The sequence below is a fragment of the Hemicordylus capensis genome, chromosome 10 (assembly GCF_027244095.1).
Source record: "Hemicordylus capensis ecotype Gifberg chromosome 10, rHemCap1.1.pri, whole genome shotgun sequence".
NCBI classification, from domain to species: Eukaryota; Metazoa; Chordata; class Lepidosauria; order Squamata; family Cordylidae; genus Hemicordylus; species Hemicordylus capensis.
The window spans coordinates 10,881,000-10,893,314 of record NC_069666.1 but is presented as its reverse complement, the minus strand read 5'-3'; the positions used below and the strand labels follow the sequence as shown (position 1 = coordinate 10,893,314).

The 12,315-nt window shown below is 44.5% G+C and overlaps 1 protein-coding gene across 1 annotated transcript in view; it reads right to left on the bottom strand.

Annotated features, from left to right (window-relative positions):
- Window positions 1–2,500: 2,500 nt before the first annotated feature.
- Window positions 2,501–12,315, bottom strand: part of HDGFL3 (HDGF like 3) — a 45,438-nt gene continuing 35,623 nt past the window's right edge. The window contains exons 3-6 of the mRNA XM_053272985.1: window positions 10,189–10,327; window positions 7,936–8,094; window positions 6,880–7,026; window positions 2,501–2,640 (exon numbers count right to left, since the gene is read on the bottom strand). Of these exons, the coding sequence (XP_053128960.1) occupies window positions 2,635–2,640; window positions 6,880–7,026; window positions 7,936–8,094; window positions 10,189–10,327 (451 nt within the window). The 3' untranslated portion in view covers window positions 2,501–2,634. The remainder of the gene's footprint in view (window positions 2,641–6,879; window positions 7,027–7,935; window positions 8,095–10,188; window positions 10,328–12,315) is intronic.

The following is a 12,315-nucleotide window of genomic DNA, read 5'->3' as shown; positions in this document are numbered from 1 at the left end:
GCTTACAACCTCAAACCTTACTCCCGAAACACATTCCAATAAATTTATTCTGTAAAAACAATACTTTTTTTGATTTTTTTTTCCTTTCTTTCTTTTTTTTTTTGTACAGTAAACTTTTCAACTACAAACCTTGAGTACGCGAAAGATGTTTCAAGGACAAGCATAACAAGGATTGATAAAACTGGACTAAACCCATATGTTTTCACAATAAAAGCTGGCCTTAAAAAATAAATAAAATTCTCTATTCTCACAATAGCAACAATAATGTACACAGAATAATGGATTTTGGAATGCTTACTTACGAGTCTAAGATCTAGTTTGAAAAATAAAAATTAAAATTAAAAAAAATGACAGGATCTTTTTTTTTTCTTTTTAAGCCTTTCAGTATTTTAAAATTGGATGTTTTGGTTATTTTTTGTTTCCCATAGGACTTTTGTATCACAATAAGCTTAGAAATGGAAGGCATCCAAAAAACATGTTAAGCTCAAATTGGTCTTGGCGGTTGAAAAAGCTCCTTGTATTTATCTAAAGAAACACAAAAGACTTTCACTAACTCCACATATAGGAACTAAGTCAGAGAAATTTACGTTACATCATGATCTTGAGAAGTATTAAGAGTATAGCTAGCTAGGTATTTCTAAGAAGGAAAGGTATTTTCTTACAATATTGACTTCTGAGCATGGCTGCAACTCAAGCACAGTTCGTCAGGCTTTAAACAAGAGATGGCCAGCTTCTCTCTTCTTGAAGAGGGGCAATTTAATCTCCAGACAGTGGTCAGTGTGGCCCAGTTCAGAGGATCGTCTAATCCATGTTTCAGATGATCGTGAATGAATAGCAGAAAGCTTCAGGTACCTACCCCGCCCTTCTCTTTCCTCATCCTCCACATGCTTTGAGAAGAGACTGAATGAAACTCAAGAGTTTCCCATTAATGTCTGAACTCAGGAAGCTCGGTTTTATTCCAAGGGTGGCGTCACATGACGGCCGGAAAGTCAGTAAGCCAGGAATATGCTGGGAACAGAAAGCTCGTGCATCTGGTGGGCAGGTATCCACAAATCCACTTGCCAGTGGTGAGTGCACTTGACCCTCTGGTGAGCAGGACATCCCGCACCACACAGATCTCCTCCCCAGAGGTCTCATTTCCACTTCAACAGGGATCCTTTCTGAACAGTAAGAGAGGATTCCTGCTATTTCTTTATATCTCGTGTCGTCTGAACCCACCCGAGTCCAGTCCCCGCATCAGATTCCCAAGATTCATTCAACAATCTCCCGAGATCCTCCACCCGCTTTTAACCTATATTTGAAGCTGGGCAAAGGATCTCAAGAGAATGTTGGGTGAATCTCAGGCATCCTGCGTGGGAACTGGATTTGCAGGAACTGGACGTACATGAATTCAGACATCATGCCCGCCAGGAGTACACATTCTCTATTCCCACCATTTGCCAGACATGGTCCCAGCTTACTGACTTGCTGGCAGTTATGTGAAGCCACCCTAATTGTGGCTAGTTAAAAAACCAGGATCTAAAGCTGTGGTTTGATCCTGGTTTGTTTGAACTAACACCACAGAATAAAGTTCAACAACAGTTTCTTGAGGGAGGATATTCTAGGAAATGAGTTTATTCAAACACCCAAAGGCAAAGCTTTTCATCTCCTCTCCTGGCAGGCAGAGGAGGAGCAGAAAGGGAGAGATGTGTGTAATCCAGAGACTCATTACAGTTTGTTCACGATTGTCCGAACCAGTTTGGGGGCGGAGAGGGAGGGAGGAAGTATATTTTGCCGTATCAAAACATGCACGTACACACCCACGGATGGGCAGGCTCCATAACAACGTGCCATTTTGAATGATGGGCTTCGGAGTTATGGAGCTCAGGCATAGCACTACATACAAATATGTACATTTACACGTTGCATACAAAATCTAGAAGAGAGATGGGTAATATTTCTTTTTCTCACAACTTAAAAATATTTTTCCTCTTACAAATGAAACTGGGGGGTAGATCTTTTACTAGTAGCATGTCTGCAATTTTCCAGGAGTGGGGGGAGGCACCAGGACCCACATGAAACTTGCTTTCTGAGCCAGATCCAACTTGCAAGGGCCATCCCTGTTTTAAACCAATTTTTGTTTTTAAAAAAATACACAGGAAAGAATGGATAGCGACTAATTTAAATGCAATGCTTTGTATGTGGAATAGATTCTTGTGGTTCTTCATGAGAGGGTGTGTATTTCCAAGTGTTATTTCATGAGCATTGGGTTTTTTGTTTTTATTTTTTTATTTTTAAGAAAGGCAAATGCCAAGATAGATTTAAAATTTGAGGGGTTTGCCCTTTCTTGTTGGAAAAAAATGACTAAATGTGGGTGCATTGGCAATATTGTTGCACATCACATTTGCTGGAAAAGAATGTTTTTTAGGTAATAAAATGAAGTTCATAAAAGGAAAGCCTTGGAAGGCAGGGTAACAATGATGCTGAAAGTCATTTCTGCAAACAGGATGGGTAGGAATGTGAATAAATGTGCATACAAACAGAGATGCTGCTGATGAACAGATGTGCTGACTTCTATCAAATCCAAGAATATTAGACAACCAAACATGTAACCTTCTGGCGTCTTCCCTTAATATGCAGCAGTCAATATGTTGGTTAAGTCTGGGGTGAGAGAGGGGAAGAAAAGAAGAAAATGCAAAAAAGTAATTTTTAAAGGTTCAAATAATGCAGTCACAATGACATCAACGGAGTGAAATATTTCTCAAGGGAGGGTGTGATCTAGTCCATGAGTCAGCTGGGGTGGTATCATCTAGGGGGCAAATGCTCATTGCGATTTTCAACAAGATCTACACTCCTAGAGACGGAAAAGAGGTGAAAGCATTACACTACTTTCTTCTTTCAGTGTTTTATGGTTCTATAGTCCTGACCATCGGGCCTGTGGCGGCCAAATTTGCAATGGTGTTTTAAAAGCTTTTTAAAACATAAAAATTGCTATAAAATTTTATCCATGTTGTCAGAGATAAGGAAATGAAAAGTGGCCGGAATGTCCTCCAAAGATTACTCCATGGAGAGGGTACAACAGTGTATTAATTGTTATCCTAACCCCAACCCTAACCCTTACACGCCACCTTTTTTTCTGTGCAAAAATGACTGCACTTTTACCTTTGTCCTTTGGAGGGTAGGGATAAAGAAGGAGTGATAATCTGCAGGAAGCTGTAAGTGCAACAATGCTATCACCTATTTGCCATCTCGTGGGGAATAGATTTTAATAATAATAATAATAATAATAATAATAATAATAATAATAATAATACCGCCCTTCCAAAAATGGGTCAGGGCAGTTTACACGGAGAAAAAACAAACAAATAAGATGGAACCCTGTCCCTAAAGGGCTCACAGTCTAAAAAGAAACATAAGATAGACACCAGCAACAGTCACTGGAAGTACTGTGCTGGGGGTGGATAGGGCCAGTTACTCTCCCCCTGCTAAATAAAGAGAATCACCACGGTAAAAGGTGCTTCTTTGCCCAGTTAGCAGGGGCCAAAAATCACTATGAGCATTTGTCCCCTGAGATACCGATAGCCAGAATTTGTGGGCCTAATCCACAAATCCAGCCAGCTAACCCACCTTGAAGTTCTATTCATTTCAATGAGAGATTTAATCACAGGCTTTGTTCTCCTTCTGTGATCAAAGGGGCTCCAAAGTAAGACGGCTGGCATACTGCACAAAGTTACATGTGGGCTGAGATGTAATGTTTGCACAGCTGCTCAAGTGTTCAAGGGCTAAAAACTGCACGCATGGAGTTGCAATAAATTGCAGCAGGGGCTGATGGGAGCTGTAGTTCAGCAACAGCTAGAGAGTCAAGGTTGCCCACCCCTGACATAGATGAACATCATAGACTCCCCTCACATACCACAGCCTGAAATAATGAAGAGAAATGTCCCATCTGTTTCCCCCCCTGAAAGTGAAGATGGGCTGTTTTTAAAAGCATCTTTTGTCTGCTGTGCACAAAGTGTCATGATTTTCTAGCTCAAGCTTGAAGCTGAGCTTTGCTAGTGAAATAAGCAGGGCACTGCCAGAATGGAAAGGAGAGCTGGTCTTGTGGTAGCAAGCATGACTTGTCCCCTTAGCTAAGCAGGGTCCACCCTGGTTGCATATGAATGGGAGACTAGAAGGGTGAGCACCGTAAGATATTCCCCTCAGGAGATGGAGCCGCTACTCTGGGGAGAACAGAAGGTTCCATGTTCCCTCCCTGGCAGCGTCTCCAAGATAGGGCTGAGAGAGATTCCTGCCTGCAGCCTTGGAGAAGCTGCTGCCAGTCTGTGCAGACAATACTGAGCTAGAGAGACCAATGGTCTGACTCAGTATGTGACAGCTTCCTATGTTCCTAAATGGCTATTGCTTTGGAAGGCCTGGGGTGCCATCTTGTGGTAAAGAAAAAGTCTGAGCCACATTAACCTCTTCTCTAAATGGAGAACTCTTTTGCCACCAAGGTCAATAGCAACAGTTACTAGGGCTGTGCAGTTCTGTCTGTCTGACAGGCATGCTGTTCCTGGGCCCGATATGCCCTCTGTCAGGAATTGGCAGAAGGAGTAGTGCCCTGACAAGAGGAATTCTTGACAGTTGGAACTCTGACTAAAATCGCTCCTATCGTGGTAGAAGAACTTGGCCGAGTTCCAGGAGGCTCCTTGAAGGGAAACAGAGCCCTCTTGAGCCCCTGCCCCATCCTGGAAGGTGTGCACAGCGTGTTGGGAATTGTAGCCCTTCCCAACACTTTCCCCCTCTTAAGAGAGGGCTCCATCCCACTTAAAGGGCCCTCGCAGCACTCAGAGAAGCACAGTACTGTGCAGTGGTCAGCACAGTAGAAAATGGCTCTCACACTGAAGGCAACCAACCAACCTTTATTTACGATCATAGACCAGCACAGGAAAAGAAAAACAACGACAGGCCTTTTGCCTAAGTGGCCCTGCTTGAAAAATAGTGAAGATCACTGGCCTCTCCGGCCACCAATCCAGCTTTCTGGCTCTCCCACCACAGTGCCCAGAGAAACGCAGTGAAAGCCCCAGGCTGGAACAATCTCCAGTCTTGCCTTCTTGGAGCCCGACTCTGGTTTATAATTGGGATGAGAAAATGATTTATACAGGAGCCTAAATCGTCGGTGTGAAGAGGACACCCTGACCTGTTTAGCTCCACAGGAGTGTGTGCCCAGCTGATTTGCTGTATCTAAAACAAACTAAGCGCAAAAAGTAGGGCATCCGTGGAGGGATAGGGAAGAGCCTGAAATATGTTGGGCGACGAGCTCTGCCCTTCATGGCAGATAGATATACAGGGTCCTTTTTTGTTGCCGTTATGCCTCAGAGAGGAATGACACAATCTGGGAGCAACAGCAACCCACCTTCACACAGCAGCTGCCTCTTTCGGTGCCAAGGACCAGAATGAGTCACTATCAGTACTGGCTGGCCATTACCTAACCCAGGGATCCTCAATGTTGGGCCCCCAGATGTTCTTGGACTTCAACTCCCATAATCCCCAAGCCCAGTGGCCTTTGGCTGGGGATTATGGGAGTTGAAGTCCAAGAACATCTGGGGGCCCAACGTTGAGGATCCCTAACCTAACCTATCAGGAGCAGTTGTTTGCCCCGGCGGCCATCTGGCTCATCCCCTTCCAGAACTCCTCCATGGGCGGCCCTTTCATGAGGCGAGGCAGTCGCCTCAAGTGGCAGATTAAGATCCCCCCCTCCAAATCGCCTCTGGTGTGGCTCTTTGAAAACCTTGCAAACCTTGCAAGAGGTTACCCTCCTCCTCCTCCTTGCAAAGCTGTCAAGAAGCATGAGGAGAGAAGAGGAGGTTACTGGCAACCAGTGTCCCCTCTAACAAGGATTCCCAGATGAGCTTGACTACAGCTCCCAGAATCCCCAGCTGCAATGGCTTTTGCTTGGGGATTCTGGGAGTTGTAGTCAACAGCATCCGGAAATCCCTGTTAGAGGGGACACTGTAGGCAACCTCCCTCCCTCCCTCTATGCCCCCTGAGTCACTTCCAAATCTTGCAAGGGCCAGTTTTGAAAGGGCATTGGCCCACACCATGGGCATGGGGCAGGGCAACATTTGGCACCTCGCGTCAGAGCAGCTTGCTCCCTGACTGCCTCCATCAATGGCCTTTTCACCTGGCTGTATTGGGGAAGAGCTGAAGTGATGAGGTCCCCTCCATCAGCTGGGCTGGGACCATCTGCTGTTGATGAGGTCCCCTCTCATAGGAACCTAGGAAGCTGCCATATACTGAGTCAGACCATTGGTCTATCTAGCTCTGTATTGTCTTCACAGACTGGCTTCTCCAAGGTTGCAGGCAGGAATCTCTCTCAGCCCTATCTTGGAGATGCTGCCAGAAAGGGAAACTGGAACCTTCTGCTCTTCCCAGAGCGGCTCCATTCCCTGAGGGGAATATCTTGCAGTGCTCACACATCAAGTCTCCCATTCATATGCAACCAGGGCAGACCCTGCTTAGCTATGGGCACAAGTCATGCTTGCTACCACAAGACCAGCTCTCCTCTGTGTTACTGTGTGAACCCATGTGCTAGGTGGCTTACGGCCCAAGATGAATCTGGGATTCTCACCTTGGCATGAGTCCACACAATCATGCTAATGTCAGTAACCCACATTAAACCTAGATTCATATGACTGTGTGAAGCAGGCTGTTGGTTTCGTACAGAGCTAAGAAGAGCCCTGCTTGTTAAAAAGCAAAGCCAATTCTGAGTCCAGATTGATTGCCAATGACATCAATTTTTGTACAGTCAACAATTCACTGTAATAAAGATGGCGAGAGTGGTCCAAGGGTTCACATGCAGCTCTGGAATGGGTGTGCCCCACTTTTTGTTAAACCCTGTCACGTTAAGCTGCACCTTACCCCTTCGCTAGTCTTCTGCAAGTCTGAAGAGGTCTTTCTTGTGTCGTTGCCTGCTTCCCCGGCATCAGAGCTGCTCTTATTTTCTTCCTCTTTGCAGTCCTTGTCATCTTCATCTCCGGGAGATTTCCGTGACTGCTTGGAAGATTTCTAAGTAGACCCATCGAGAAAAATAAAGAAAAATAAGACAGATAAATAAATAAATGTTTTAAAGGGCATTTACATAAGTCTGAGGAAAAGGCAGATTTCGAGAATACATCTATTGATGCACCTCAAAGGTGGCTGAGGAGCCATCTTGCTCTGACAGAGAAAGCAGAAGAGCCTAGCAAATAATTTGACCAAAGAGAGCAGCATGAAAAGTCATAACTTCTCAAAGCGTTCCCGCCCACCCTACCGCTTGCTTTTCTGTGATGTTTTATTTTATGGCTTTCATTTATGCTGCTTTCAAATTCCATTCATTCATTCATTTGATTTCTATACTGCCCTTCCAAAAATGGCTCAGGGCAGTTTACATAGAGAAATAATAAATAAATAAGGTGGATCCCTGTCCCCAAAGGGCTCACAACCTAAAAAGAAACATCAGATAGGCACCAGCAACAGTCACTGGAGGTACTGTGCTGGGGGTGGATAGGGCCAGTTATTCTCCCCCTGCTCAATAAAGAGAATCACCACGTTAAAAAGGTGCCTCTTGCCAAGTTAGCAGGGGTTAGATTTCTTATATCCCTGAAAAGCAGTGCATAAATGCACATAATGATCATGATGATGATGATGAAGAAGAAGATTTATATACCACTTTTCGACTGAAAGGTTCTCAAAGCGGTTTACATAGACAAAGAAATAATGTGGCTCCCTGTCCCAGAAAGGCTCACAACCTATAAAGAAACTTAAGGTAGACATCAGCCACAGCCACTGGAGGGAGATGGTACTGAGGCCAGATAGGGACAGTTGCTCTTCCCCTGATAACTATGAGAGAATTATCACCACTTTAAAAGGTGCCTTTCTGCTCAGTTACCAAAGCAGGAAACATTTTGGGCAACAACAGAGAGTGTTGTGAATTACCTTTGAAGTGTAGGATTTTTTCCGTTTTGAGCCCGCTTTTTCGTTCTTTCTTTTGCCTTTTCCATCCTCTTCTACCCGATCGCCTTCCTCCTCACTGCTGGCATCTGCCGTATTCCCTCCCTCTCCTTCAGTTTCTGATGAGCTCTGTTGCTGAATTGCCTTTTAAACAAACACACACACACACACATGCACAAACACACACACACACACACACACACACACATTAGGAATTGTAATGTCTCATATTTCAGAGTGGGATGTGATCAGAGGTGTTGGGAAGTCCTGTTCAAAGTTTTACTGGACTGTCTACATTTGTGCAGGGCTGTGTGTCATTCTTGCTTCCACATTAGAGCTCTTCAGCATTGAGGTACTGTTCTTTCACAAGTAGCTAGACATGCAATCAAAATAAGAAACTCAACATAGCACTTTAACATAGCCATATTTTTGGCCTGTTCACATAACCATCAACATCAGGGTAGGAAGTCTTGTACCTTGGTATGCACGGCTGTGTGAACTCATGAAAATCCCTCCAACCCAGATTTCTCAGAGCAGGCTAGCCCATCTTTTGTACCCTGCTTTTAACCAAGTTAGGAGGAGGAGGAGGAGACAATTCTCATAGGAACATAGGAAGCTGCCATATACCGAGTGAGACCCTTGGTCCATCTAGCTCAGTATGATGGCAGCGGCTTCTCCAAGGTTGCAGGCAGGACTTTCTCTCAGCTCTATCTTGGAGATGCCAGAGAGGGAACTTGGAACCTTCTGCTCTTCCTAGAGCGGCTCCATCCTGAGGGGAATATCTTACAGTGCTGCTCACACATCAAGTCTCCCATTCAAATGCAACCAGGGCGGAGCCTGCTTAGCTAAGGGGACAAGTTATGCTTGCTCCCACAAGACCAGCTCTCCTCTCCTTTAAAGTTGTGCCATCGAGTCGGTGTCGACTCCAGGCGACCACAGAGCCATGTGGTTTTCTTTGATAGAATACGGGGATAGATTACCATTGCCTCCTCCCATGCAGTATGAGATAATGCCTTTCAGCATCTTCCTATATCACTGCTACCCGATATAGGAGTCTGGGAAACACAGCAGTGGGGATTCGAACCAGCAACCTCTTGCTCCCTAGGCAAGTTACTTCCCCACTGCGCCATTGCTTTTCTAGAGAGCTGTGACTACAGGGGCTGCCATCTATGAATGTACCACTCTGCAAAGCACACTTTATGGTTCTTAACTTGCACAGGGCTGGGCCCACCTCCTGCCCCTTTGTGACCAGAGGATAGCTGCTGATAAAGCGAGGCTTTCCAGTCTACTGGCAGCACAGAACATGATGGGAAGGGCTGCTAGGCCTTCGGAGAACTCTCTATGTTTCCAACTCCCAATTTCAGCAATGGATGCCTTGCCTGGCTGACTCATATGTTTCCTGGGTTTGCTAATGCAAACAGAGGTTATGATAGTCTGTTGCTAAGAGATTAGGAGCTTTCTAACCCCCCAAACCCACCCCCATATGGACATGTGAAAGGCCCTATTATCTAGCAATCATCTCCCCATAGCCTTTTTTATTCACGTTAAATCCCATTCAATAAAGTGCCCCTAGCAATTTCAGTGAAAAGTTTATAGCTTGCAGGTCTAGTCCATTTTATTGCTTCCTGTTGGTCCCAGCTAAGGGATTAAGGTAAAGTGTGCTGTCGAGTCGGTGTCATCTCCTGATGAACACAGAGCCTTGTGGTTGCCTTTGGTAGAATACAGGAGGGGTTTCCCATTGCCTCCTTTCGCGCAGTATGAGATGATGCCTCTCGGCATCTTCCTATATCCCTGCTGCCCAATATAGGTGTTTCCCATAATCTGGGAAACATACCAGCTTGGATTCAAACCAGCAACCTCTGGCTTGGTAGTCAAGCCATTTCCCTGCTGCACCATTAGGTGGCTAGCTAAGGGATTAGTGATGAATTAATTGTCCTTGAACAACCTCTCTGAACTGCCCCAATGTCAGTTTCTGTTCAATAAAGCCCAATGATCTCAATCCACATCCCACATGCACGGAGACCTCAGAATTCTCTGCATCATGCAAGAGCCCATAGGAAAATGAGTCAATGTTGAAAACATTCCCCACAAATAGAAGGTTGCAAACTGCTGCTCCACAATTTCAAAAGTGAATTAATACATTGATGGTATCCAGGAAGTCCAATTGTGTGTTGTTCGGTAGGGAAATGTTGGAAAGGATATAAATGATACAAAGGAAGGAAAGGAAGCTGTCCTTACCTGGTATCCAGTAAACTTGACACCGGGGTTGTTTTCTATTTCCCACAGGCCTTCATTAAATCCTTTTCGTTTGTTCGACTTCCCAAACTTGTCTTTATATTCTTTGTATGGGAAGAGGTCTTTAGGCCCCAAGAATGCACTGCATTTTAACCAGAGCAACAGTCAGACAGTAGTTCTGTTTAGATTCCAAGGGAGTTATAGAAACACAACAACACAATGTTCATTGGCTCCAAGTCAGAGGAAGGCAGTGACTTTTTAAAATCCCATTGACATCTATGGAACAAATTAGCTGTACGACTAAATTTAATAGTCTCAATTTCAAAGTGTCCTACACATGATTTCATTTTTGGGGTAGGTAGATCAGGGATATTCAATGCACCAGGTTAGCTGTTCCAATTTTTTATATTGCTTTACAGTAATATAACTGCAGTTCCTTCCAAATCACTGGAAGCTTCATTGAGACATAACACCAAATCATGGTTTGGTGTCATGAGAGTATCCTTTCATATAAAGCTCATCTGCTTCCCACTCCTCACTTCATATGCTCCACTATATTCCCCCACTATATTTTCGGGTTCTCAGCATTGTCACTGGGTCTGGACTGAGCAAATTCTGGTTTGTGCAAGCCACACACTGGCTGCAGACCAGAAATGGAAAACACAGTTTCAGGCCTGAGTGTTAATAGCAGGATGTCATGTTTTTTAGAACAGGAGTTCAATGCTGGATCTCTTTGTCCCAGAACTCTATAAATAGTACTATAAATAGCACCTATTATAGTATGCTGCACATTGAGGTCATTCACACAATCAAAAACTGTGTTCTACCCAGGTTTGGGAGCTCTGTGTGCTCCCAATTTTCAGTTGTGTGGAAGAAAGTTAGGAGGAAAACCTGGGTAGCTTTTCCTCCTACCTTGCTTCCACACAATCACTTCTACCCAGGTTTTCCTCTTACCTTACTGCCACACAACCCAAAACTGGGTAGAGCACAGTTCCTGACTGTGTGAATGCCCTCTTCCCCACCTGCAAAGTCAGGTCTCCTTACATGTAAAACAAATGGGGGGGGGAAGGTTGCAAGAGGAAGGATTTATAATTCTTTTTAATTGCTTGGCAAACACTTCAGAAATAAACTACTCAATATTATGGACAATTATCTATCTATCTATCTATCTATCTATCATATTTCTAAACCACCTGATATGTGCATCTCTAGGCGGAGTACAAAATTTAAAATATTTAAAAGTTACAAATTAAAATACATAATAAGAACAACAGAATAAAATAGATATTAAAACAAGTCTTAAAATTATTAAAATTAATTCTAATCAAAAGCCTGCGAAAACAGGAGAGTCTTGAGGCTCTTCCTGAAAACAAACAGAGAAGGAGAGGCTCTTATTTCAGTAGGGAGCATATTCCAAAGCCCTGGGGCAACAGCAGAGAAAGCCTGGTCATGAGTCGCCAGCAAATGAGCCAATGGCATCTGTAACCAGACCTCTCCAGAGGATCGCAACAGGCGGCAGCGTTCATGACAAAAGAGGCACTCTCTTAAATAGCCTGGACCAAAGGCGTTAAATATCCTGGACCCAATATTGTGAGGAGGGCCCCCAGATGTTAGGGGCATAGGAACATAGAAAGCTGCCATATATCAAGTCAGACTATTGGTCTATCTAGCTCAGTATTGTCTTCACAGACTGGCAGCGGCTTCTCCAAGGTTGCAGGCAGGAGTCTCTCTCAGCACTATCTTGGAGATGCTACCAGGGAGGGAACTTGGAACCTTCTGCTCTTCCCAGAGCGGCTCCATCCCCTGAGGGGAATCTCTTACAGGGCTCACACAAATGCAACCAGGGTGGACCCTGTTTAGCTAAGGGGACAAGTCATGCTTGCTACCACAAGACCAGCTCTCCTCTCCATGTTGTTGGACTACAACTCCCATGAGGATGATGGGAGTAGTAGTCCAACATCTGGGGACCCAAGTTCGAGAACTTCAAGCCTATGCATCATTTCAGCCCAGTTGTTCACAAATCCTGTGTTGTGATATGAGCTGACATAAGGCCCCAGATTATTACAAAAGTTTGTCCATTAAACTCCTAGGAATATAGGAAGCTGCTGTACCATTGGTCAGACCATTGGT